General features: G+C 51.2%; 9 protein-coding genes across 9 annotated transcripts; 6 read left to right on the forward strand and 3 right to left on the reverse strand.

Annotated features, from left to right (window-relative positions):
• Positions 1–277: 277 nt before the first annotated feature.
• On the forward strand, positions 278–3,906 carry N7462_005387 (MutS family protein MSH5; the record flags this gene model as incomplete). The annotated part of the gene is made up of 16 exons (XM_057077105.1): positions 278–653; positions 721–816; positions 874–1,249; positions 1,310–1,709; positions 1,764–1,841; positions 1,892–1,951; positions 2,000–2,354; positions 2,417–2,513; positions 2,706–2,877; positions 2,933–2,967; positions 3,023–3,104; positions 3,161–3,272; positions 3,338–3,539; positions 3,590–3,628; positions 3,688–3,826; positions 3,892–3,906. 16 exons carry the CDS (start codon positions 278–280, stop codon positions 3,904–3,906), a joined length of 2,634 nt encoding a protein of 877 aa, XP_056932685.1.
• A 1,136-nt stretch (positions 3,907–5,042) lies between these two features.
• Positions 5,043–7,043, reverse strand: N7462_005388 (something about silencing 10 family protein; the record flags this gene model as incomplete). The annotated part of the gene is made up of 2 exons (XM_057077106.1): positions 5,043–6,787; positions 6,863–7,043. 2 exons carry the CDS (start codon positions 7,041–7,043, stop codon positions 5,043–5,045), a joined length of 1,926 nt encoding a protein of 641 aa, XP_056932686.1.
• A 481-nt stretch (positions 7,044–7,524) lies between these two features.
• On the forward strand, positions 7,525–8,672 carry ksrA (3-dehydrosphinganine reductase; the record flags this gene model as incomplete). Its single annotated transcript, XM_057077107.1, has 3 exons — positions 7,525–7,569; positions 7,634–7,765; positions 7,827–8,672. The coding sequence occupies 3 exons, from the start codon at positions 7,525–7,527 to the stop codon at positions 8,670–8,672; spliced, it is 1,023 nt and encodes a 340-aa protein (XP_056932687.1).
• Positions 8,673–9,244: 572 nt separating this feature from the next.
• Positions 9,245–10,371, forward strand: N7462_005390 (sterol desaturase family protein; the record flags this gene model as incomplete). Its single annotated transcript, XM_057077108.1, has 2 exons — positions 9,245–9,724; positions 9,802–10,371. 2 exons carry the CDS (start codon positions 9,245–9,247, stop codon positions 10,369–10,371), a joined length of 1,050 nt encoding a protein of 349 aa, XP_056932688.1.
• An 898-nt stretch (positions 10,372–11,269) lies between these two features.
• Positions 11,270–12,342, reverse strand: N7462_005391 (60S ribosomal protein eL6; the record flags this gene model as incomplete). The annotated part of the gene is made up of 3 exons (XM_057077109.1): positions 11,270–11,422; positions 11,544–11,879; positions 12,238–12,342. 3 exons carry the CDS (start codon positions 12,340–12,342, stop codon positions 11,270–11,272), a joined length of 594 nt encoding a protein of 197 aa, XP_056932689.1.
• Positions 12,343–12,845: 503 nt separating this feature from the next.
• Positions 12,846–14,078, reverse strand: N7462_005392 (FAD/NAD(P)-binding domain-containing protein; the record flags this gene model as incomplete). The annotated part of the gene is made up of 1 exon (XM_057077110.1): positions 12,846–14,078. The coding sequence occupies one exon, from the start codon at positions 14,076–14,078 to the stop codon at positions 12,846–12,848; it is 1,233 nt and encodes a 410-aa protein (XP_056932690.1).
• Positions 14,079–14,724: 646 nt separating this feature from the next.
• N7462_005393 (uncharacterized protein) lies at positions 14,725–16,103 on the forward strand (the record flags this gene model as incomplete). Its single annotated transcript, XM_057077111.1, has 3 exons — positions 14,725–14,775; positions 14,891–15,444; positions 15,563–16,103. 3 exons carry the CDS (start codon positions 14,725–14,727, stop codon positions 16,101–16,103), a joined length of 1,146 nt encoding a protein of 381 aa, XP_056932691.1.
• Positions 16,104–17,204: 1,101 nt separating this feature from the next.
• cch1 (calcium channel protein CCH1) lies at positions 17,205–23,710 on the forward strand (the record flags this gene model as incomplete). Its single annotated transcript, XM_057077112.1, has 3 exons — positions 17,205–21,392; positions 21,419–22,615; positions 22,691–23,710. 3 exons carry the CDS (start codon positions 17,205–17,207, stop codon positions 23,708–23,710), a joined length of 6,405 nt encoding a protein of 2,134 aa, XP_056932692.1.
• A 1,314-nt stretch (positions 23,711–25,024) lies between these two features.
• On the forward strand, positions 25,025–25,573 carry N7462_005395 (uncharacterized protein; the record flags this gene model as incomplete). The annotated part of the gene is made up of 1 exon (XM_057077113.1): positions 25,025–25,573. The coding sequence occupies one exon, from the start codon at positions 25,025–25,027 to the stop codon at positions 25,571–25,573; it is 549 nt and encodes a 182-aa protein (XP_056932693.1).
• Positions 25,574–25,657: the final 84 nt, after the last annotated feature.

Consider the following 25,657-nt stretch of genomic DNA (forward strand, 5'->3'; position numbering starts at 1 on the left):
TTGGATCGTATTATGCATTGGTTGGATCTTCATCCATGTTTTCTCATGAGTTCTGTATATTACCTCACTCCTCTACATGTAAATTAATGATATTCTGCTCATACTACAGTCATCAACTAAACCCGCTTATGGTGTCAATGTAGATTACAGCTATGCTATGTGCTATGTGGGATGATGTAGATGAAAGAACGTGACCTCGTCCACGTCGTCGACCTGCATGCGCTCAGTTATCCCAAGTCTATACACTCACCGCAACGCTTAAACCAACAAAAGCACAATGCCTTCAATCAGGAAAAGAAAACGGTCGCCGGCAGCGTTGAATCCGCCTCTTGTCACGCCTCATACGTCTGAGTCAAGGGCTTGCAATGCAGCCCGGACACTGCGTCAACCATCGACCATCTCAACATCCTCCTTCCAGCCACCGGCATCATTCCCCATCACAAGCCAATTACGAACACCTTTCCCCTCAGCAAACTCTCCACCCGGGCTCGATGAAACAGAAAGCTTCATTGACGACGATCTCGGCCATGTCATTGCCGCCATTGACATGAAAGATTCCGGGACCGTGGGATGTGCATATTACTCGGCAGAGGAGGAGAAGATGTATCTTCTTAGAGACATCCGGCTTGGAGGAATGGAAAAAATTGAAGATTGTAGGCCAATCGTCTTTTCTGGCAGTTGGCAGCTTGATGGAACATAGAACCACTAATCGTGACCTAGTGCTTCTACGGATCCAACCTACTGTAATGTTGACATCTTCTCGAGTCGATATTTCTGACCTTCAAGGCCACCGGCAAAACATTGCCCAAGACAATGGTATCTTCCCATAGCTATCATGCTTCTAACGGCCTTGAACTAATAGTCAATGAGCAGACTCATCGTCATATCTTCCTTATCAGGTAGACATTCGTCCTACGACTGACTTCAGCTTCGTTGGCGCCCAGAATAGACTTGTTGGACTCGAGATATCATCATCTCACGAAGACCGGATTCGATTTTTTGTGCCACAAAGCGGGCTCACTGGGCCTGAAGAGATGAATCCACAAGAGATGGGCTTTACGCTGAATGAAGGGAGACTTTTGTACATGTCTAGCTCAATCGACATGGAAAATCCTGTAACTATTGGCTGTGCAGGAGCCATTCTCACTCATTTACAAAGGCGCCGAGGAACAGGAACAATTATCGGGGTGCTAGATGATTCTCCCTTCAAAGTCAGGCACTTAGAGATGTTCAGCCTTGAGGATATGATGTAAGTATTGTCGGATAACATTCTCGACTAATAAAATCCATTTACTGATGTGAGAAACAGGGGAATCGATAACAACACTCTCTGGTCGCTACAGATCATTCACCCCGAGTCACACCCAAGCATATTCAACCAAGGTCCAGGCACAAAATCAGCTTCTGGTAAAGAAGGCCTTTCTGTATATGGGCTTTTCCACCGCTTTGCATCAACACCTCAGGGAAAAGCCAAACTAAAGCAGATTTTTTTTCGTCCAAGTCTTGATATTGCTGTCATTAGAGACAGACACGACTTTATAAGTGTCTTTTCACGACCGGATAATCTTGTCCCCTTGGAAAAAATGACCAAGGCTCTGAAGCATGTCAGGAATCTTCGACTTGTGATGACCAATCTTCGGAAAGGAATCAGTACAGGGAGCGCTAAGATTACTGGATTTGCAGCAACTGTGTGGGCAAGTCTTCTGGCAGTATGATCTCTCTTTATTATAGGTATGTCATAGACAAATATTAATTTATTCTAGTTTGCCTTCTATTCCATCGATATACATGATGGACTGCGAGAAATTTCGGGTGCAGAGAGTCTATCCCTTCGAGCTAAGGTAATACAATTAGCATTCAAAATTGGAATCTGGAGGGCTAACAATGATAGGCCCTTCAATTGTTCGAAGCGGCACAGCTTTATCGAGTAGGAAAAATGATTCAAGAGATAGTGGGTCTGAAGTCAAGCAAACAAAAGAACGGTGACTGATTCATTCAGGTCGATATCGACAGTTCTGAAGAACAAGGCAGGACTGTAGTAAAACAGGGCCTTGACAGAGATCTTGACCGGATGAAAGATCGATATGATGGCCTGAGCAGTCTTCTTAAACGTGTGGCCATTGAAATAGCTACAACCATTCCAGAGGAGTTGGACATCGATGTGAACGTGATATATTTCCCTCAACTTGGATTTAATATCGCTATACCACTCAATGACAGAGGGCAAGCCCAGTATTCTAATGCTCATGAGAACTGGGAGATTGTCTTTGTCACAGAGACGCGAGCCTACTTCAAAGATTTCCGAATGAGGGAGCTGGATAACAAGCTAGGTGATATATATGGGCTAATTTGCGGTAAGTTTGCTGTTAAATGAAGGAATCTAAGCTTGAAAGTAAATTTTTGCCTCTTTTTTTAGAGAAGGAAATCGAAATCGTGTACGATCTGGCCCAGCGAATTCTTCACTATGAAAATGTTCTAGTCGAAGCATCAGATGTCTGCGGCGATCTCGACAGGTTTGTTGCATACTAGAAAGTAGGGGGTAATGCTAATAAGATTGAAGTCTCCTTGCATTTACTCAAGCTGCTAGCTTTTATAGATTGACTCGACCACGGATGGTGTCACAGAACGTTATCAAAATCAGAGGAGGCCGGCACGAATTCCTATCCTCAATAGCTTCGGTTTTCGCTGACCTAATATTTGTTTAGCCACATACTACAAGAGCTGACGATTTCTTCATATGTGCCAAATAATACTTTACTCATGGGTGGTCCCGAAACCCAACGGACAAATACAATCGCCTCGCAGACGGGCTCAGCTCCTAGCATGCTCGTGCTAACTGGGCCAAACTACTCTGGAAAAAGCGTTTACATGAAGCAGGTTTGTATTTTTATTTTTCCCTTGGGCGCAAATTGTCTTTAGCTAAATATTTTAGGTTGCTCTAATTGTGTATCTCGCACAGATTGGGAGGTGTGTCAGAATATCTTGGTTTTCAAATGGTATTCAAAATACTAAGAAATTGTAGCTTTATTCCTGCCGAAGAGGCAGAGCTTGGTATTACAGATAAGATTTTAACAAAAATGAACACGCAGGAGAGTGTCTCAAAGGTATCATTACAATGAAATTTTGTCCAATTTTATGTCTTTCATAACCGAAATATCAGATTCAAAGCACATTCATGAGCGACCTGCAGCAGATGTCGCTCTGCCTTAAGCAAGCCACCGGGCGAAGCCTTGTTCTTATTGACGAATTTGGCAAGGGAACAAATGAGAGCGGTGTGTCATGAAGCTAATAATCTGTCGTTTGTTCTCTTACGAAAATGGCTGACTTCTTTGCTAAGATGGAATCGGACTGGCCTGTGGAATCCTTGAGCATTTGCTTTGCCTTGAAGATGCCCCCAAGGTCATTGCTGCCACGCATTTTCACGAAATTTTCGAGAATGACTTTCTCCCATCACGATCTAGACTCCAGCTGGGGCATATGGAAGTAAAAGTCTGTGAAGAATCTCAGGATGTTGAAGACCAAGTCATATACCTCTATAAGTCCGTACTCTCGACTCATTATGGTTGTTCAAGGCTAAATTTAAAATCAGCTTCCATCCGGGCCGATGTAATAAGAGCTTTGGCACCATGTTTGCAATCAGTCTAATCATGGTATGCTGGAATTATGACAGACTGACAGACAATACAGATGTGCCGCAATCAATGGTGTCGAGGCCGCTATTGTCGATCGCGCAAATGAAATCGCATTGCTAGCAGCCCGAGGGGAGAATCTCATTGCTGCATGTGCCATTTTGTCTGAAGAGGAAACCAAGGCGCTTCAAGAAGCGGTATGCTAACATTTGACAAATTGATCGGGGAATAAAGGGAGCTAATTCATGCCAGGACCTCTTAGCAAGAAATCTACTGAAAATAGATCTCTCGGGCAACAAGGGACCAGGACGGGGAACGAAAACAGCCATAGGAAGATTATTTACCAAATCAGAATGAGGGCAAAGGTCAAGGAAGCTTGGAAGTTCTCAAATGATGCTTTGCACTACAGCGCCTTGTTGCGCGCTTGGGCGTTGCTTCTATCATTAAGTGGCCAATACCCCCAAGGCGATCTATGCTTTTACAAGCGCGCACTATTCTTAAACCCCTTCACTCAATTCCCTTCTCTTGCTACATGTACGCGAAAATGGGTGTTTGAATCGATTTATCACCTCAACCTGCTTGATTATGTGCAAGCAGTATTTCCTTACGACTACGGCTCGAGAGTTGCTCCATTCCTTCGCTCATCTTTATGCAGCTCATTTCCCCCGGTTATGATTGCTATATCTCAATTTCTAATCAAATCTTTCTTTCTTTCTATGGCTCTCTTCTCTTGAGATCATCGTGCAGATATTTTGATCTCGGAATTTCCACCTGATGCTCCGTACATGTCGAAAGGGTCAGATCTTGTAAAGGACGCAAAACTACCAATTAAGTTCGATTTGGAGCACGGAATTCCTTTCTTGAATCTTCATTGAGTTATGACAGGCCGGATAGGTCCAGGGAGCGAGAGAAACCTAGAAGAAAACGAGACATATTGGGATCGAAATATTTGGAACGGTGTGGTCAGAAGAATACGAGAGCAAGTGCAATAGCAGCAGCAAGCTGCGAGCTAGCAAGGAAGTCAGAGCTCTCCGCTCGGGGGCTTAAATCATTTATCATAAAGAATTTGAGCCTAAATGCAAGTACAAGTCAGAGCACCTACCCTGATTCTAGATTCGGAAGATCACAAGTCTACTGCTAGCAGCATCAGATCAACAAGTACGAAGAACAGTGCGAATTCAGATTAGCCCAGCAAGCGTCTCAATCGTTTAGATAAAAACAAATTATCTTTTGTATGTTATATCCTCCCCGGTCTACAAGAAATGTTTGGAATTGAATTTGAACCGTGAAATTGATTTTAGTATGTACATATCCAATGCCTGTATCTGCCATGAAGACAGTGAGGGACGCCGTGAAGAATACAAAATAAGCACATATCCATGGGACTGACAAGTCCTAGCCTCAACATCAAATTTAGAACTTCGTACTCTTAACCAAGTTCTTCTTAATACCCGTAAGTTCACCACCATAGCCACCGCGGCCTTCCCCACCCTTATAGATCTGACGGATGCTTCCAAGCTTCTTTTTCTTTTCCTCAAACTTCTTGCGCTTCTTAACACGCGGATTACGCGAATCCTTGTTTCGTTTCTGCATGAGACCCTTGTTCTTCTCGATCTGGTAGGTGATGGCGCGCTTGCCGTCAGGTCCAATCGCTTCCTGGATCTCGACCCGGCCACCTTCACGAGCTGCAGCTGCGTGTGCATCCGCGCGGGCCTTCTTGTCGTCCTTGCGTTGTTTGGACCGGGCAGCAACCATGTCGTAGTACTCATCATCATCGGTGCCAGACCCGTTACCTCCTTTGCGAAGCTGCTTAGCGACACGGTGGTCCTCCTCGTCACTCTCACCACCCAGCTCTTCGCCAATATCGGGTCGTTCACGGCCACGCTTCTCAGCTTCGGCATTGAGTCGGAATTGTCGGTCCTTCAGACGCTCCCGGTGCGGTATATCAGCATCACCACCCGCGTCACGTCCAGCAGCGTTGCGTTTGTTGGCCTTCTGGGCCAACTGGGAGGTGTAGAAGCGGAGAGAACGCTTCTGTTTAGCCTTCTCCTCAGCCTCACGGGCAGTAAGGGCATCCTCGTCGCCGAAATCAGAGTCATCATCATCCTGGACAGCGTGCTTGATCTTCTTGGTCTTGCGCTTCTGAGTGGGCTCGGTGACGAGATTGGACAAGTCGGCCAGGCCTTCTTCTGTCTGGCGAAGACGCTCAGCGCGACGGGCTTCAGCCTCAGCTCGGGCTGCTTCAGCAGCGCGCTCTGCCTTGCTCAGCCTCTTCTTTGGCTGTGTATCCTTGGACTTCGCAGACTGCTTCTTCGTCTCGGTCTCAACAGCCGGTTTAGCAATCTTCACAGGCGTCTCGATAACGTCGACGACATCGGGGATTTCCAGGCCCTTCACTTGATTCCAGAGTTTCCGAAACTTGACCAAGGAGCTCATCACAGGATGTTGGCGAAGCTCAGCGGGAGACATTGGAAGGTGGTTGTTGGTCCCGTCAGCAGATGAGGTCAGAAGCAGGAAGTATAGACTGATGGTTCCCAGGTATGTCGACAGTGCGCGCAGTTTTACTACCGCAGCAGGAGCAGGTTGAGGTTCATCTAAAATCTCGCTCTGTGTTGAGGTAGTGACTTTGGAGGTAGCCTTCTGAAGATCTTCATAGGTGGATTGAAGACTGGCAAACTCCTGGGCAAGTGGTTCAAACTCGGGGTATCGTGCGCTCAGAATGTTTCGCTTCTCATCATCGCTCATATCCTCAGTGATTTCCAGCTGGGGGAGAACTTCGGTGACCACTCTGGCCTCCTCTGCTTCATTGTCTTCGTCCTTGCCAGTATCCATCCACTCGGATTCGTCAAACCCGAAATCGGCCTCGTCCATGGCCTGTAGCTGCTTCTGCTGCAATCGCTTCGCCTCTTGTTCCTCTTCCAGGGCATCGGCCTCGGTCTCGATCTGGTCTGCATGATAGAGATCTTTTTTCGACGAGCCCCAGGCCGCAATGCCTTCTTCTTCCTCGTCGGACCCAGCGCCACCCCGGGACTTGAGTTGACCCATGTCATCGTAATCGTCCTCGTCCTCATCGTAGTCCTCCTCATCTTCGAGGTCCTCGTCCTCGTCCACGGACTCGTAACCTAGGATTTCTTCGTCGGAAGGTTGAAGCAACTCCTCTGTGAAAACAAGTCAGATACTATGTTTTAAACCAAATGATCATCAAAAAATCCATAAACCAATGATTCCCTTACCCTCTTCAGCTATTCTCCGTCTGCGCTTGGCATCTGGGCCTTCCTCCAGTAAGATCTGGTCTCGGCTGGCCTGGAACTCATCCTCGGAGTCATCGAATCGCTCTTCAACTTCAAACTTGGTGCGCATGGGGGCTTCGCCCTTTGGCGCCGGGCGACCGCCAGCCTTTCTCTTCTTACCCATGGTGGATGTGGTTTAACTGGCACTTGGTTGACTTAAAGACGATTTCCCGATAAAATAATTTTTTGGGCGGCGCTCACCGCCCCCGAGCTGCAGCGCGCAGTGTGTTTTGTCTGGTTTGCATTATGGGAAAAATGGCTGCGTATTCGAAATACTCTAAATTTCGCTCGTTCCACCAATGCGTACGGTAAATCTGGTAACCGCTATTCCTGATACAGGCATGGCTGGTCTGCGCTTTCCCAACGTGCAAATCAGATGCAAACTGCCACCTCCAAACCCCGTCAACAACGGCAGTCACGCCCCCAATTCGCCTTCTCAAGATCTTGATATCCCTCGTATTGTTTAATCTACCTTCCTGTCGTCTTTTCTTTTCTTTTTCCACATGCCTCACCCACTTTCGTTCATCCAAACGTACAATCTTTCCACCCCAATCCTGGGAATATCGATATTGGTCTGTACTGCCATTGCCTACACCATTGCCAAAATGTTCGGATTCGGCCGAAAGAATGAGTTCCCCGTAGAGGGTCGAGTAAGTAGTCCACATCCATCCATCTATTCGTTTTCAAAAATCGCCACTGACTTCTTCGACCCAGACGGTGCTGATCACTGGCGGCTCTGATGGCATGGGCCGAGCCATTGCCCTGGAGCTTGCTGGTAGAGGTGCCCACGTCGTGGTTGTTGCTCGCACTGTCTCCAAACTGCAAAGTACCGTGGACGAGCTCAAGGTGAGTGTATTCCCATTTTCGCTATACTCCCTCTCCTGGACATTGCTGATGCCTTCCTTAGCATCGGTGTCTCAACTCGCTGAAGCAGCGCTTCTTCTATATCAGTGCTGATCTCACGGATTCGGCAGAGTGTGAACGTGTCGTTGCTGAAGTCACCGGCTGGAATGATGGCTCTGCCCCAGATATTGTCTTCTGCTGCGCTGGGTTCTGTCACCCGGGTTTCTTTGTCGATGTGCCTGTCTCCGTTCAGCGACAGCAGATGGATACGGTCTACTGGACTGCCGCTAACATGGCCCACGCCACTCTTCAGAACTGGCTGGCACCTGTTCCTCCCAGTGGCCAGATGAAGAACCCCCGGCGACACCTGATCTTCACTTGTTCTACGTTGGCGTTCACTCCCATCGCCGGCTATGGACCCTACTCGCCCGCCAAGGCCGCTATTCGCTCACTATCTGACACTCTCAGTCAGGAAATTGAGATGTATAACGGCGCCTATACTCAGCGACACCGTAACTCAGCCCCGGCGGCGGATGTCAAGATTCACACGGTTTTCCCCATGGGAATCCTCAGTCCTGGATTTGACAACGAACAGAAGATCAAGCCCGAGTTAACCAAGATGCTTGAGGAGACTGACAAGCCTCAGACCCCTGAGGAAGTTGCCCAGATCACCCTCAGCGCTCTGGAACGTGGCGAGTACTTGATAACCACCATGTTTGTGGGCAACATCATGAAGGGCTCCGCTCTCGGGCCCAGCCCTCGCAACGCCATTGTCGGAGACACTTTACTCAGCTGGCTCAGCAACTTGGTGTTCCTCCAAGTCATCCCAGACCTTCGTAACAAGGCTTTCAACTGGGGGAAGGCCAATGGACTTCCTAATCCTCCCCTTCGTGACCAAACTTTACCTTAGTCATATCCTTCTTCCTGGTTGTTTGTTCCATTTTTGTATTATACCCTGCATGTTGCCTTTCAGGCATTCCCTTCGTTTGTCTTGATCGAGACGTTCATTCATTTCGGCTGACTTTGATCGGATCCACTTATTATCATTAGTCTTGTGAGAATTGATTCTGCTTTTCTGTATTCTTTGTGTATACTCGCGTTTCTGCACTCCATGCCCTAGTGTCTAAAACTCCGAACCCCGCGTCACCTTGCGGAATGCGGGCGGTGACGTAGCGTGCATTCCTGCCCCCCCCCAGTTTTCTTTCCGCGCCACCACCTTTCAAAGGTGCAAAGCTTCAAAGAAAAGGACATTTTGAGCGAAAACGAGATCTCGAGTGTTTCAAAATGAACCTCTGATGCTTCCTTTTCTGTAGATCACCCAGCAATCATTCCCGCCAACTCGGTCGCAGATTTGTTTACCCGAGCAGTGATCTGCCTAGGTCTCTGTCCCAATTGCCACAGCACCTGTACCCTTCCCTCTCGCTCAAGCTCTTGTTCTTCATCTAGACGACATTTTATTCTATCGCAGTTCTATTTGGCGCCATGGATGCACTCTTCTCAGTTCCTGTCCTCTCTCTATTTCTCCTTCCTGCCATGTCGTCATACACGACGAGCCTCAATCTCATTTTCTTCTACATGACGTGGACGACACTCGTGCTGTCACACCCTCCCATCCGAGTTGAACTATTCGGTACAGCTGCAGTGCGTCTATTGTTCTTTGCGGCCCCATCCGTCCTCTTCTTTCTCTTCGATGTCCTGACTCCGTCGGCTGCTGTGGTCATCAAAGCGCAAGGTGAGCCTGCCCTACCGGGCGGGAAGAGACAGCGCCGAATTCGCCTCAAGGAACTCAAAGTAGCTGGCTGGTCCCTGCTCAATATCTGCCTGGGAATTGCAACGCAGGCAGCTATCGAGGCGCTTCTCGTCCGTCTCTTTCAAACACGCAGTGCAATCAAGGTATCCATGACACTCCCGATGCCATGGCAGATGGTGAAGAGTATGTTCTTGGGGCTGATGGTACGAGAGGTAAGCATCAAGAGTGTTCCGTCTGATCATTGTGCAACGGAGCGGCTCCAACTAACACTACGCCCGTGATCGTCCAGTCCCTCACCTATGTTATACATCGCTATTTCTTACACAATAAGCGAAGGGTGAACATCGTCTCCGTCGTCGCCTCTTATCTGACGCAGCTCCATGAGTCCTGGTACCACGAGTTATACACCCCTTATCCGCTTACCGCGCACTACGACCACCCGCTAGTCTACCTATTGTACAAGTTTCTTCCGACCTACCTGCCAGCGATGATCTTCCGCTTCCACATGCTTACATTTCTCTTCTACCTAACCATCATATCCATGGAAGAGACGTTCGCATACTCGGGATATACCATAATGCCGACGAGTTTCTTCCTCGGAGGAATTGCGCGCCGCACTGATATGCATCTGCTCGAGAATGGAGAAGGCAACTTTGGTCCATGGGGGATCCTGGATTGGGCGCTGGGAACTACCGTCGGAGATACAGATATCGAGGATGATCTCTTGGATGAGATGGATCAACACGATCTCGAGGAGAAAGTTCGGAAGGCTCTGGAAAAGTCGAAAAATAAAGTGCGGGAAGGCACCTTGCGGAGAAACAAGCCTCTTCCTCGTGGCGGGCGTGCGGAGAAATCGTGAAGATGGGAATTGAACGAAATGTTTTATGGTGGGTGTTGGTATTTAGGAGTTTAACGGGTATGATCTATTGGGCTTGCCAGCTATACTATATATCTTGATCTGCTTGGTGTGTGTTGTTTTATAAGACCTCAAAAGATATTTCTGGTGCTTAATGTGCTTCATGTACCGAGTGTATTCGTGTGTTGGGAAATATATATCGAGTCTATATATATTTATGTTACGGGGCTGATTGGGCATATATATCCTTCGACCCCTAACTTACTAAGAAAGGAAGCCAATGACGTCGTTAGCACACAAAGCGACCAAATTGAAATTAGACCTTGTAATAGAACTGGGCTGATCGCCGGATTCACCATACGGGTGATATAGAACGACAATAGGTGGGCTGTACACTTCGGATGCTCAATCTACGATCTATACTGCCACCCCAGGAATCGAAGGAATTCTATGAAAGACCCAATTTTTTGGATTGCCGCCTGAACCTGGAAAATCGGAGTATATAGTCATACTGAACATGAAAAGAGAAATCCAGCCGATCTGCTGGAGCGAGGTATTTTTTAATCTTTTTTTGCTTGGAAGTCTTTCTTCACACCACGGCTGGTCCCCCCAACTCTCGAGGGGAGAGGATGGGAGTCATGCAGAAACCGGCCGCGTGTGCAAGGAAACAGGGAATCTTGAAACAAGAAGGAAAACAACGGATATCCGTATTAAACCGCAGATCCCTAGAAAAGCGAAAAAGCTCGTGTAGACGGATCCCGTGTGTCGAGTTACATGATTCATGAAACCGCTTCCTCCGCCACGCGAAAGGGTTGCCGATATGCAATCGAGCCGCCCCTCGTTTGAAAGATGAGTCCTCCCCAACTATCTACCGAACCCGCGGCCGCCGCATCGCACTTTTTTACCACTTCATCTCGTGGGGCTTGTCGCCGTTCCGGAGGCTGAAGGTGGTGGCCAGGTAGCTGCTGAGGAACTCCTCCTTCTTGACGCTGGCGAGGATGGACTGGTCAACGGCCTTCTGGTCGGCGGCGCGAGCGGAGGCAACAACCTTCTTCTATAGGGACAGAGCAATGTGAGTTTTTGTTTTTCGTGTAGATTCGAACGGGGAATGGGGGCATTCCCCCTCCCAAACAGATGCGGGGAACCTCAAAAAGAAAGTGAAATTGGACACGTACCTGGGGCTTCTCGCCCTGCTGGAAGAAAGCCTCCTCGGTCTTCTTCTCGGCCTTCTTCTCCTTGGTGAAGTATCCGGAAGCAGAGACCTTCTCGACGGTCTTGGCGTCAACACCGGAGATGTCGATGCGCTTGGAGGTGGCGATCACGTAGCGAGCGTTCACCCGTCGGAGGGGAACACCGTTGATCTTGAAGGGGCCGGTGACAAGCAGAACACCCTGGTCGAGGTGCTTGAGGAGAACGACACGCTTGCCACGGAAGCGACCGGCAAGGAGGATCAGAACGGTACCGGGCTGGAGGGTCTCGCGGACCTTAGCGGGACGCAGAGACTTGCGGACCTATATGCACACAACCGCTTGTTAGCCATTTCGAACTCGCACAATTCCATGGCGTTCGGAGATCAAATCGACTGGCAGCATATTTGATGGCGCTCAGATAGACAGGGATTGGATGATTTGCGGTGTAGGCGAGTTCGAAATGTCGAAACTCGTTTTCTCTCCGCCGGAGCATTGAGCCCATTGCCACCAGTGTACGCACTTCTCAAGATGCATGTCACTTGGGCATTCGCAAGCTCAATTCCCACAAACCGGGGCTCCGTTGTCGTCGTGTCTGGTCGCATCCATCCGAGCGCATCTCATATGTCCATGTCGTTTCGGTCCCGATGCTTGATGGCGTGTTGGCCCGGGGGATACTGACTTTCTTGGGCTGCGACTCGTCGTCCACGGGGTACCACTTCTGAGCCTTCTGGGCGGGCACAAGCCGCTGGCCCTTTCCGAACTGCTTCGCCTTACCGTCCGACATGGTGACGAAGATGGTGTGTGTGGTTGTCGGGTTGGGGGTTGGGTGTTGGAGGTTGATGTGCGGACTTGCCAGTGGAGTCCAGTTAGAGGGTTTGTGGGAAGAGCAAGCCCTATCTCACGTGATAGGGGTTAGCCGAACCGGATGACTCAGCCCGGGGCCGTGAAGTTCTTGAACTTTTCCACTTTCCACCGCAAGTTTGGTGGAGTGGGTCTGCCCGATAAGCGGATAAGCAGATAAGCGGATAAGGGGATCAAATGGTGCCCTAAACAAGCTCGTATCGTGACGATGAAAGTGGGCCGTGACCGGGGATGGAGGTATATCGTAGACACTGGTGCAATGGGGTTCATGGGCTCCTGGGCTACTGGGCGATGCTCTGCATTCTGCGACTGCGAAGAGTAGAGAGAGTTTGTATGTCATTATCACTAATTTCAGAAGTCCAGATAAATTGTCGCCAAATTCAAACTCCATGCTCTAGATAATTCAGTCCTTCCCTTCTCCTCACCCTAATCCTCTCTTAAATCACCGTTTCGATACTCCGGCAGCTTCCAATCTCCATCTCTCTCCGCCATAAACCTCGACATAAAGGCAGGGATACGAAGTAAAAAAAGAACTCGGAAGATAAATCGCAGAATCGCAATCCCCCACCAACTCTCCGGCATGCCTAATCGAATAAAGGTAGGATTCAGTTTCTGAACCGTGTTCACGAAGGGTCGGAGAGTCTGGTCATAGGTATCAAAGGCCACAGCAAGCTGGTCACTGTGCCGGTTGATCTCGCCAGCCAGGACATATGCTCCGACCAGCGCACTCGAGGTGCCCATGCCGCTCAACGGCGATGGGCAGTGGGCGGCGTCTCCGAGGAGAACAGCACGACCTTTGGACCAGGTATCGGTGCAGACCTGCACGATCTCCTGGCAATACCAATTGTCTGTGGTTTTCATTCCTTCCAAAAAGCGCTCGCTCTGCCACCCCGCATCCTGGAAGCGCTGAGTCCAAAACTCCTTTTGTTTCTCCACTGAGGCTTTGGGGATATCGGACAATTCGGGGGAGCAGTCTCTGAAGAAACAGATCACTTGCGTCTCGGTGGGATTGTGGCTTCTGCGCATAATAATTCGGCCACCCGTGCCGTTGTAACAATTCAGCATGTTGGTGTCCGTTTCGATGCGTGGGATAAACCAGTAAGCGACATGGATGCCAAACTTCACATAAGGGTCCGAAGCGTCTGGGGATAGAATGGCCCTGCGAATTCGGGAGCCTTGACCGTCGGCTCCAACGAGGACATCAAACACTCCCGATGAACCATCAGAAAAGTGTGCGGTGACTTTGTCCTCGTCTTGCTCAAACTGCTCGACTGTTTTGTCGAAGATGTATTGCACGTCGTTCTTTGTCGCCTCGTATAGAATGCGAACCAGGTCCCCGCGCATAATCTCATACTCGGAGGTGAAAGACTGAGCACCCTTGCCAGTCTTATTAGCCATGAGGTTTCCGATAACCTTACCCTGGGAATCGATGATGGATGTTCCCGCCTCGTCGACCAATTTGTCGCGGATTGTCTCGATGAGCCCCATCCGTTTGACTACCTCGATGCCCGCTCCACGCAGGTCAATTTGTGAGCCGGTTGCTCTCAATGCAGGAAGTCGCTCGACGATCGTGACTTGATGGCCACCCCGTGCGAGCCAGAATGCTAGTGTTGGGCCTGCACAGCCGCCACCGCAGATGAGGATCTTCAAGGGAGCCATAGCAGCAACCGGGATCGCTGTTTCTCTCTCTCTCACTCCTCCGGGTATGATGACCAAGGACGGAGATATTCTTCAATAGCTGTCTGAGAAGCCCTCTTTATATAGTTTCTGCAGTTATGGGTTTGCCCCGGCATTTGCGGGATTTAAACGGACATTTGCAAAAAGCCCGGAGGTCGAAGTGGTAGCTGTCATGCTGGCTACTCGCAGACGGAGATAAAATTATAATCTGGACTAGTCTTGGCGAAGCCCTGAGACCTCATCACTGGACTGTTGGAATGACCAATCATCGATGAAGCTGCAGATGTGAGATGTGGCTGGGACTCTCGACTTCGTATAGTTTGAGACTGGGTTCGGGATATTATGGGGTGAGACAGCCACGAGGCAATTACGGCCATTTTCAGGCCATTTTCAGGCCATAATTTATGCCTGCAGACCAAGGCTCCAATCACGGCTGCCCACAGCCACCTCTGATGCAGGCTTGCTCAGCACAAACAGCCAGGAACTGACGTATCCCGAAGCTTCTCTCCGCAGGTCCATCCATCCATCCCCCCCTCGAGTGAACTCTCAATCCGCCTGGCGTGGACTGATTCAACCATCCCCTTCCTTCCAGTACCCGAGTTCTCTACAGTCCCTTGCCTATACCGTCATGTCGATAACTCCCATCATCACTTTCAAAGCAGGTATCTGCGATTTGGATGTAGGTACCCTCAACTGAGCTTTGCTTGGCCTGCTCACGCTTCCCTTTCCTACTCCATCGCGCTCTAACCTAACTCAAATCATCTGGCCGTGTGATCTGACTGATTTCTCTATAGGGCTCCGCTTCCAAGGTGAAGCCGAAGCCCACGTCGGGCTACATCTACCTCTATTCGGAAGATGACCTGATGCACTTCTGCTGGCGCCCTCGGAGCGCCCCCTTGGATGACCCCGAGCTGGACCTTGTGATGATACCCGGTGATGGAAGCTTCACTCCCTACAAACTTGCCGGCAAGGACGCTATCAACGGTCGGATATTTGTTTTGAAGTTCTCCTCCAGCTCGCAACGATATCTGTTCTGGCTGCAGTCGCAATCACAGCACGAACAGGGCGAGCCGGGCTGGTTTAGCCCCCGGGACCTGAAGATCGGTGAGATTGTAGATGTGCTGCTACAAGGCGAGGATGTCGATGTTGAGCATGAGATCGCCAACCTCCCCCGGCGGTCCTCCGGTGGCGATGACGATGAAACGATGGAAGATGTGGAGGGCACCGACCATGACCCCACCCATAACCATGGCGGAAGCAGTGGTGGTGCCGGCGCCGATGCGACCGGAGGTGATGTTCGGGAAGAGGGACAGGAGTCGCGGGAAGGTGGTGCTGATGGTGGAAGAGCGTAGGTACATATCTCTGCCTTGTTGAGGGGGGGGGAGTGAACTCTTTTGAGACGGAAGAGTCTATTGGGGAGGGAAATTGACCTGAGCTGACCATGTTTCTGGCTCGCTCCTATCTAGTGCCGAGTCCGGTGATGCATCATCGGTCGTGCAAGACTTTTTGCGGTCCCTGGGGGGTGGCCGTGGCCAGTCCCAGGACCCGAATCGACCGTCTACAACTCTTCAAGATCTGCTGACCCCTCCGACCACCCTGCCCTTTATCGACACTGCCGATGACTCCACCGTTGATCACCTCTTGAGCTTCCTCCCGCCGGCATTGCTTCTGCTGGCCCAGGGCAATGCCGATGCCGCCGAGGCGGAGGCTGATCCTGACCTGGCCCAGGCGGCCCTGCTCTCCCTTGACCTGTCGCAAAAGAAAGAGATCCTCCGCAAAGTACTCCGATCCCCCCAGTTTATGCAAAGTTTGGCGAGCTTGACTGTGGCTCTCCGGGACGGGGGGCTCCCCAGCCTCAGCGACGCCTTGCAGATTCCCGTGGCGAATGGCGGCTTTATGCGCCACGGCGGTGTCCCTCTTGGTGGAGGCGATGCTGTCGAAGCGTTCCTGGATGGCGTGCGGCAACATGTTAAGCAGGACCAGTCGGGTTCCATGGAGACGGATTAATTTGTGACGAGAAAAACCATTAATGCATTGTTTTCCATTATAAATATGTCTCGCTATTCTCCCTCTCTTCTTCTTGCTTCCTCTCTTCTGCTCTCTTCTGCCCTCTTCCGTTGTTCTCTTCAACGATGGTGGCTGTCTTCTGCACCACCTATTTTTGGTAAAAAGGGGGCGCCCCCACTTCATTTCTGTGCAGGCAACGTTTTTTTTTCTCGGCTCGGGCTTCGTCAGCGACTACGATAGCCTGAGCCTTTACTAGGCGGGGCCCGTAGGAGGGACGACCGTAGTAATTTCCGGGCAGGATCAAATCAGGGGAGAAACCGAACAATCGCGAAGTCAGAGCTCAATAGGGGAGGGGAAACCGACCGAGTAAGAGCAAGAAAAAGAGAGAGAGAGAGAGAGAGGAGCTGGGGAGCCACCGCTCTCGACTCCATAGATCTGCTATCGATCGTCTCGATTCTCGTCGGTTGGTCTGCTTGTATAGAGACACCCCATAGATCGGGCGGTGCGCCTCAGCCACACGTCGCCGTACTTGGTACTCCGGGCTCCGGGCTCCGGGCTTTCGTACAGTATACAGTCTACAGTCCACCAAGTCCTCCAGTCCTCCAGTCCTCCAGTCCTCCAATGCCCCTGTAAGATCAATACGAGTACAACCGTAGTTCATTGTCTCGGGCCTTCAACCCTTCAACGGCCAAGTGGAGCCAATCAGTGCGGGAAGTGAGACCTGACGACCGAATCCATTGGGGGGGACTTTGGGGCCTTTGGGGGCTTTTGGGGGCCCGTTTTGAGTTCTTCAGCTGTGCCGGCCCCAATTAGTTGCGCGAACGCTTCTCGGCTGGCGACATGTGGCTCTAGCCCTCGTTTCGGTCTGCTCGGCCGTCAACTTCTATCGCTCTCAACCCTCTCCCCCTCTCCCCCTCTTCCCTCGCTGCCCTCGTCTGTCCATCTGAATTCCCCTCCCCCCCCAGCTCCTTCAACCCGCGCTCTCCGCTTGATTCTCTCGGTACAGCAAACCGGTCGCGCCCAGGACCATTCCCGATCCAGCGAGCCACCCCATGAGCCGGCGATGTCTGCAATTCGCTAATCCCTCATCCTCGCGCGACGATGGCGCCCACTATACACCCGACGGGCGACGATGACAGCCCTTCCAACCAGATCCCCCTTCAGGATCTCTCGAGCATGGACGGCTCCGCCGGCGAGCACGGACGAGGGCGCGCCCGCAGCTTGGGACGCAACATCTTCCGGCGATCCTTGATCCGCGGCGGGTCGCGCAGACAGTCCTGGAGGCAGTCCCGCAGCCAATATCACAGCGTGTCGGAAGAGTCCCCGGTGGACATGGTCGCGACAAACAGGGCGCCCTTCCAGCAACCCTCCCATGTTTCGACGGAGGCCGACATCGACCCCGGCGCCCTTGCGCAAGCCATGTCCTTTGGGATCAGTTTCGATGACCCATTCACCCCCATGACTGGCCCCTCCTCGGCTCATGACAGAGACGATACCGAGACCGTGTCCGACCTCGATACCATCCCGTTGGACGGCTATGGCCCCCACGCCTCCGTGGGCTATCTGCCACCCCATATAGAAGAGGACGACACCACACGATTGACGGACCCTCGTCACATCCAACCGATCAGTGGCGCCGCCGAATCAGAAGCACAAGGGCCGCAAAGGAGGGCCACGGCCGGTCACTCGGCTCACTTCGCCGACGGCGCACGACTCGGCGATGATCTCCCTCACGTTGAGAATGGACTGGCACGGCGCTATGGCAGCAGCGCCCGGACTCGTTCCCTCTCGCCTTCGACCTCCGGAGGCGCGCTACAGAGAGCCAGTTCGATGGTGAAATCCATGTCACAACGAGTGGTCAACTTGAGTAATGAACCAGAAGTTGTGCAACAGTCAATTGAGCGGGAGGAGTCTCATAAAAACTCGCGGTTGGAAGGGCCTCCGGTGTTACCGGCAATGATGGACTATGCGCATGATGCCTCTCCTCCGTTGCCCCCACGAGAGAAGCGGGCGTCGGACACGCTATGGAGGGTCCAAAACAACCCTTTCCGAGGCCGCTCGCTGGGTATCTTGGGCCCGAATAACGCTCTTCGATTGTGGTTATGTGACATTCTCGTCCACCCGGTTATGGAACCGTTCATTCTGTTCATCATCGTGATCCAGACCATTCTACTGATTGTGGAATCCTCGAATTCTGTCTTCAACCGCCCGGTGGCGGTAAAATGGGGTAGCTCTAAACTAGATTATGTCTTCTTCGTCATCTTCGCCATCTATACCCTGGAAATCATCGCCAAGATTCTGGTGTCGGGATTTATCTTCAACCCCAGGGAGTATAGCACCCTCAACCGGTCTTTAGGACTCCAGAAAGCCATTGCGGAGAAGGGCAGGAACCTGATTACCCCTCATCGGCACATGACGACGAAAAAAGTGTCGTTTATGACGCAGGAACCGCAGGCTTCTATTTTACGGCAGTTCACCGGCATGAATGAACTGGACCCGATCGCGGAGAATGATCCTCTCCACAAACGTCGCGTTCGACTCGCCCACCGCGCCTTTTTGCGACATTCTTTCAATCGACTGGATTTCGTAGCCCTCGTCTCCTTCTGGATTTCCTTCATTCTCTCCTTGGAGGGCGTGGAGGTAGCACATCAGCTTTATATCTTCCGCATGCTAAGCTGTCTTCGAATCCTCCGTCTTCTCGCTCTTACCAATGGCACATCTGTTATTCTTCGAAGCTTGAAACGTGCCGCCCCTCTTCTTGTTCATGTGGCGTTTCTCATCGGTTTCTTCTGGCTCCTTTTTGCGATCGTGGGCATCCAAAGCTTCAAGTCTAGTTTCCGACGGACTTGTCTTTGGGTTGACCCAGAAGGGGTGAGCAACTATACATCGAACGATGCATATGGTACTCTTCAGTTCTGCGGAGGCTATCTCCATAATGTGACGGGAGAGAAAATGCCCTGGCTGGATTCATCGGGCAATCCGTCGGATAGCAATGCTAAAGGCTATCTTTGCCCCCAAGGCTCTCTGTGCGTTGAAGGGACAAACCCTTACGGTGGAACCGTGAGCTTCGATAATATTTTTCAGTCGTTAGAGCTTGTCTTTGTCATCATGAGTTCAAACACCTTCACCGATCTCCTTTATTATACCACCGACAGCGACTACCTCTCAACAGCGCTTTTTTTCGCCTTCGGCTTGGTCATTTTGAGCTTATGGCTGGTCAACTTGTTAGTGGCGGTCATCACCCATTCTTTCCAGGTTATTCGCGAAGAGAGCAAGCGCAGTGCTTTTGCTGTACAACAGATTGATGAAGTTGAGGAAGACGAGACATCAGCCCGAAAGATCAGTGCTCTGAAACGCGTCTACGACAAAACTGAGTGGCTTTGGGTTTGTCTTATCAGCTTCAGCTTGATTGTCCAAGCCCTTAGGAGCGCCTCCATGTCAGACGACCGGGCTCGATTTATTGACAACACAGAACTTGCCATTACTCTTGTTTTTCTGGTCGAAATAATATTGCGATTCGCGTCTGACTGGCGTGTATTCCATCGGAAGCGTCGTAACTGGTTTGACCTCTTACTAGTCATCATAACCTGCACTATCCAAATACCCCCCATCAAGAATTCGGGCCGTGCCTACACTGTCCTCACTCTATTTCAAATTCTCCGAGTCTACCGAGTTGTGCTTGCATTTTCCGTGACTCGAAAGCTGATCATGGTGGTTTTTCGGAATGTCGTCGGTCTGCTCAACCTGATATTCTTCTTGTTCTTGATGACATTCCTGGCTGCCATTTTCGCAACTCAGCTATTCCGAAGCCAGATTCCTCAGGAAGACCCGGATGGTAATTCTATCAGTATCACATTTGCTGATATCTATAACTCATTTCTGGGGATGTATCAAATCCTGTCAAGTGAAAACTGGACCGATATTCTGTACAACGCCACTAAATACACCGTGCATTTCAATACTGGATGGATTTCCGCCGCATTCATTATTCTCTGGTTCATTGTCGCCAATTTCATTGTCCTGAACATGTTTATTGCTGTCATTCAGGAAAGTTTTGATGTCTCGGAAGATGAGAAACGATTGCAACAGGTCAGGGCATTTTTGGAACAGAAACATGTCGGCGGTAATACGCAGGGCAACCTTGCCCTCACAAAGATTCTTCGACTTGGCCGGGACTCGCAACGGTACAAGGATCCATTGGACCATGGGCCTGCCGCACTGGAGATGTTACTGAAGGGTGCGGTGGTCCGTGAATTCCTCGATGAAGATGAAGCGGCGGCACGGCAGACTGACAATGAAAGTCCACGTCGAGAGCCCACGTCTGCAGCTGAAGCTGGTATTCAAGGGGGTGTTCAGCCCGGGTTGACCTCTCGACTCTACACTAAAGTCACTTCCTTAATAATGGGTCGAGAACCAAATCCATTCTACTCAAAGCTGCAGTTCTCTCGGGCTTACGAAGATCTGGATCCTCGAACCATGGCGAGAGAAGTGGTGTCTGCTGCTGAAAACAGAAAGAGAGCGCAGCGAGAATATCTGGTCAAACATCCCACTTATAACAAAGCTCTCTATATCTTCTCGCCTCAACACCCTCTTCGCAAATTCTGTCAGCGGATTGTTGGACCCGGACGAGGCAATCAGCGAGTCGAAGGTGTAGATCCGTACAAGCCACTGTGGTATGCCTTCTCGGCATTCATTTATGCCGCCATCGTGGCTATGGTGCTGCTAGCCTGTATCACGACTCCAATCTACCAACGACAATATTTTCGAACAAATCGCAATTGGTTCGTGTATACTGATATGGGATTTGCCATTATTTTCACAGTCGAAGCAGCTATCAAAGTCATTGCCGACGGATTTTTCTGGACCCCGAATGCGTATTTCCGAAGCTCGTGGGGATTCATTGACGGAATTGTGTTGGTCACTCTCTGGATTAATGTTGGCAGTTCCCTGAAGAAAGATTGGAACGTTTCGCGAGCTATCGGTGCCTTCAAAGCTCTGAGAGCCCTGCGTTTACTTAATGTCTCCGACAGCGCCAAGGACACTTTCCACTCAGTCATCATTGTTGGAGGATGGAAGGTCATTGCTGCCGCGGCTGTCTCTTTGAGTTTCTTGATCCCATTTGCCATCTACGGCGTCAACCTCTTCAATGGGCAGATGGTCGAGTGCAACGATGGTAGTTTCGTGGGCAATCTGACTGCCTGTGTCAACGAGTATGCCAGCTCCCCTTACAACTGGGACGTACTTGCCCCCGAGTTGCTTCCAATCCTTACTACGACTTCGATGATTTTGGTGATTCCCTGTTCATCCTCTTCCAGATCGTATCTCAAGAAGGTTGGATCGACGTCCAAGACAGCGCGATGAAAATCACCGGGAAGGGGTTGCAGCCGCAGGATGGTAATGCGCCAGAGAATGGACTGTTCTTCGTCGTCTTCAATCTGCTCGGCGCTGTGTTCGTCCTGACCCTGTTTGTATCTGTCTTCATGCGTAACTACACGGAGCAAACCGGTGTTGCCTTCTTGACTGCTGAACAACGTTCGTGGTTGGAACTGCGGAAGCTACTTCGCCAGATTTCTCCTTCAAAGCGGTCATTCGATGAGAAGAGCACGAAATGGCGACTGTGGTGCTATCGAATTGCAGTCAAGAAACATGGCCGATGGGCACAATTTGTGACCAGCGTTCTTGTCGTGCATCTTCTCCTCCTAGTGTTGGAATATTACCCCGAACCCGATTGGTGGGAGAAGACTCGAACGATCTTATTCTTCATTTTCATGTTTGTATATATCACGAATGTGTTGATTCGACTCATCGGTCTCGGTTGGCATCGGTTCACACGGAGTTCTTGGGATCTGTACTCCCTACTCGTGGTGCCAGGCGCATTCATTACGATTATTCTGGACATGTCCTATTCGACTCAGGTTGTGCTCGAGTTGAACAAGCTCTTCCTTGTCTCAATCGCACTCTTGCTCATTCCACGAAACAACCAGCTGGACCAGCTCTTCAAGACAGCCGCCGCCAGTATTCCCGTCATTGGAAACTTGCTTGCTACGTGGTTTGTGCTGTTCCTGGTATTTGGCATCGCTATGAACCAAGCCTTTGGTCTGACAAAGTTCGGCGATAATGAGAACCATAACCTTAACTTCCGTGATGTTCCCAAATCTCTGATTCTTCTCTTCCGTGCCAGCTGTGGTGAGGGATGGAACGAACTTATGGAGGATTTCGCCACCATGGCGCCCCCACTGTGCACCTACGACTCTAATTTCCTCGACGACGACTGCGGTGGAGCTGCCTGGGCTCGAACTCTATTCATCTTGTGGAACATCATCAGCATGTATATCTTTGTGTCGCTGTTCGTTTCGCTGATTTTCGAGAGTTTTTCGTACGTCTACCAGCGAAGCAGTGGACTGTATGCGCTCAGTCGCGAAGAGATCCGTCGCTTTAAGCAGGCTTGGGCGACGTGGGATCCCGATGGAAAGGGATACATCCTCAAGGAACATTTCCCGCGACTCCTCGGAGTAAGTAGCTCCTTTTGCTCCCCCTCCCCACTTGACCCGTCCCATTCCCTTTCCAGTGGCTCATCTCAAAAATAGGAACTTTCTGGTATCTTCACCATGCGAATCTACGAAGGGGAATTTACCGTCGGAGCAATTTTAGACCAGTGTCGTGATAGAGACCGGGAGTCGGTGTATTCATTGCCCTCCGTGCACGGTACGAGCACTTTGCGCCCTCGCGAATCTCTCCAAACGATTAAGGCCAATGGAGAGGCTACTCTTGCCACTGGGGTGGATATCAAAAAGCTCTCTCGCATTATTAACCGGATCCCGGTGGCCGAGATCCGGGAGCGACGGCAGCGGCTGAATACCTTTTATGAGGAAATGCTGGTGTCTGCCGACCCCGAGAAAGGGATCTCTTTCCACTCCTGCCTGATGATCCTGGCTCACTACAATGTCATCAGTGACAGCAAGAGTCTGCGTCTAGAAGAATTCCTGAGGCGTCGCGCGCGCCTCCAGCGTGTGGAAGAGGCTGTCCGCCGAAACACAGTCATCGGCTTCTTTGATACCCTGTACTGGTCCCGTGAATTCCGGAAGGCGGTTGACCGCAAGAAGTCCAGCCGCATGACTGCCATCCCGCAGTTCACCGTGCCGGAGATCTATGTCGACGATCCCGTCGAGGAGGAGGAAGAGACCGAGGGACACGCACCAGGCACAAGGACACCACCTATTCTGTCCGACCCGGATTCGCCCTTCACGCCCATGCTGACCCCAACCTCGACGCACCGCCGGGCCGAGTCCAGTCCCACCGGTCGCCGAAGCGATCTACCTCGCCTAGACACCCTGATGACCGGGCGGGCCTCAGGTACAAGCTCCCCGACGGAATGGTCCAGCATTAGTCCGTCCCGCACCCCGCGCCGGCTGTATGGAGATGCGGCCCGGGTGTCCTTCGAATCTGGCGACACGCGAGGCCCGCCGTCCAGCGCAGACCACTCGCGGCAGAACAGCGCCATGAGTGTGTCGGATGTCATGCACTCGTTGGATAACTCCGCCTGGGGCGAGAGTATCCGACGCAGTTTCACGCAGCGCCGATCTGGTGATCGATCGGCTGAGCCCTAGCGGTTCTACGACCCCCTCTTTTCTCCCCTTCCCCGTGTCTTTGACATGACGTGACTTGATATGTTGAATGATGTTGATATTTTGATGGCACTCTGTCTCTCTGCGAGAGTCAGCAAAGAGTCAGACGATGCGTATGGAGTATACGAACTCAGCGGGGTGCAGTGGAGATTCGCTGAGCTTTTTTGGGACAGAAAGGGCTCTCTTGCTGCATCCTTTGCACATTCTTTGGCATCCTCGAATGATTTGACATCCCGAGGCCCGCTTATTCCTTTCCCTCCCCCCATTTCTTTTGATTCTCTCTCTTTCTCTCTCGATTATCCTTCCCCCCCCCCCCTTTTTCCTTTTTCTTCTTCTTCCTCCCTAGTGATGTTACCGGTGTCCTTTTGTTGTATATTACCCCCTCATCCCTCCTTAGCCCTGGCATCTTCGGGAGCACAGTTTTGCATAGCAGCGGCGTGGGATTCTTCCATTTTCTTCCTCCTATCTCTTTTTTTTCCTTTTCTTTTTCTTTTTTTTTAATTCCGGATCTCCGATGTTTTGTATTGGCCCATAGAATGGAGCGTGTACGAGGCAGATAGAAGTCTTCTTTAGGGAATATCTCATTTTCCGTTTTCGTCCTTGAATAGCGTCTCGCTTTTTCCAATCGTGCAAGTCAGAATCCCCAAGCAAAGAGGCTGAATCAAGTGGGCCTGAGCTATTGGCACTATTGGCTTGACGGGCCCCGGAATCGGGGTCGCGGGCTCCTCCTGCCGATCGCCCTCGTTACTGCATGTAGGTACTCCGTACTCCGTGTAGGTGCAAAGGTACCAAAGTTCTAGGAGTCAAGAACGTCAAGAGCGTCAACCCCCATGATAAGAGAGGAAAATCCTCGAGCGAAAGAAATTTCACCGTGGAATCGATGCCACCAAAACAAGAACATTGTTCTCGTTGTTCTGAGTGCCTTCATTGTTTGGCGGGCGGTTCGTTTGCGGGAAGCCAGGCACAATCACATTCATCCGCATGCGGCCACCGCATTCGATATCCGTTTCGTGTCTCAAACCCTCCCTGCAGCGTCCTTGCAGTGGCGGGCTTCATAATCTCATCGATAGCCCGAGGATTCTCGCCTCGATCCCAGAAATAAAAGTCCGTTCCTCTTATCCCATGCCATTTTCTTTTGTGTGATGGCGAGCGCGCCCGTTTCTATCCCGAACTATACCAACTAGAACTAAATCCACTCGCCCGCTCACATTCCAACCAACCACCCCATCAAACAAGAACTATAATTTGGAACACTTGAATCGAATTCAAATCGGACCAGACCAGAAAAAAAAAACCATGCATCTATTCTCCTCGCCCTTTTCATCTCGAGGTACCCCGGCGAGCGTCACCTCCAGCCCGCCCAGTTCGCGCACGACCTCGCCGCCCTCGTCGCCCTCGTCGCCCTCGTCGCCCTCCCGCCGGGCGCCCTCCCACCTGTTCGACCTGGCCTTCCACCCCCACCCGCCGTCGCCCCCATCACCGTCCCGCCGCCCAACTTCCAACCCCGATGCCCACGCTCACCATTCCACCCTCTCGACCACCACTAACCCGACTCCCACCCACTGCGTGAGCATCCTCCCCTGTGCCGTCCTCCGCGGCCGCTCTTCACTCATGGTTGTGCGCCGCCGTCCGTCCGCCATCGACGTGGCCCTCACTGCAGAGCGTTGCCGTTGCACGGGGGACGCCATTGAGCGGCAGGGCCTGGACTTGATGGAGCCACGGCCGGTGGATGCCGGGTCGGGCCCCGGGACTGCGGGGGCAGCACCAAGCGTGGAGGCGCGGCCGGTGCAGCAGCCGCGGTTTGTGATGGGCGGGATTTTCGAGGTGATGGAGGGTCGGGCATAGAGTTGGATTTCTGAAAAATTGAAGCATTGCGGGGGTTTCAGGGGTTATTGGGAGTCTGTATTGGGGATTCATTTTTGATTTATC

This window comes from Penicillium macrosclerotiorum (genome assembly GCF_028827735.1).
Source record: "Penicillium macrosclerotiorum strain IBT 26536 chromosome Unknown utg000006l_segment0_segment0, whole genome shotgun sequence".
Classification (NCBI taxonomy): domain Eukaryota; kingdom Fungi; phylum Ascomycota; class Eurotiomycetes; order Eurotiales; family Aspergillaceae; genus Penicillium; species Penicillium macrosclerotiorum.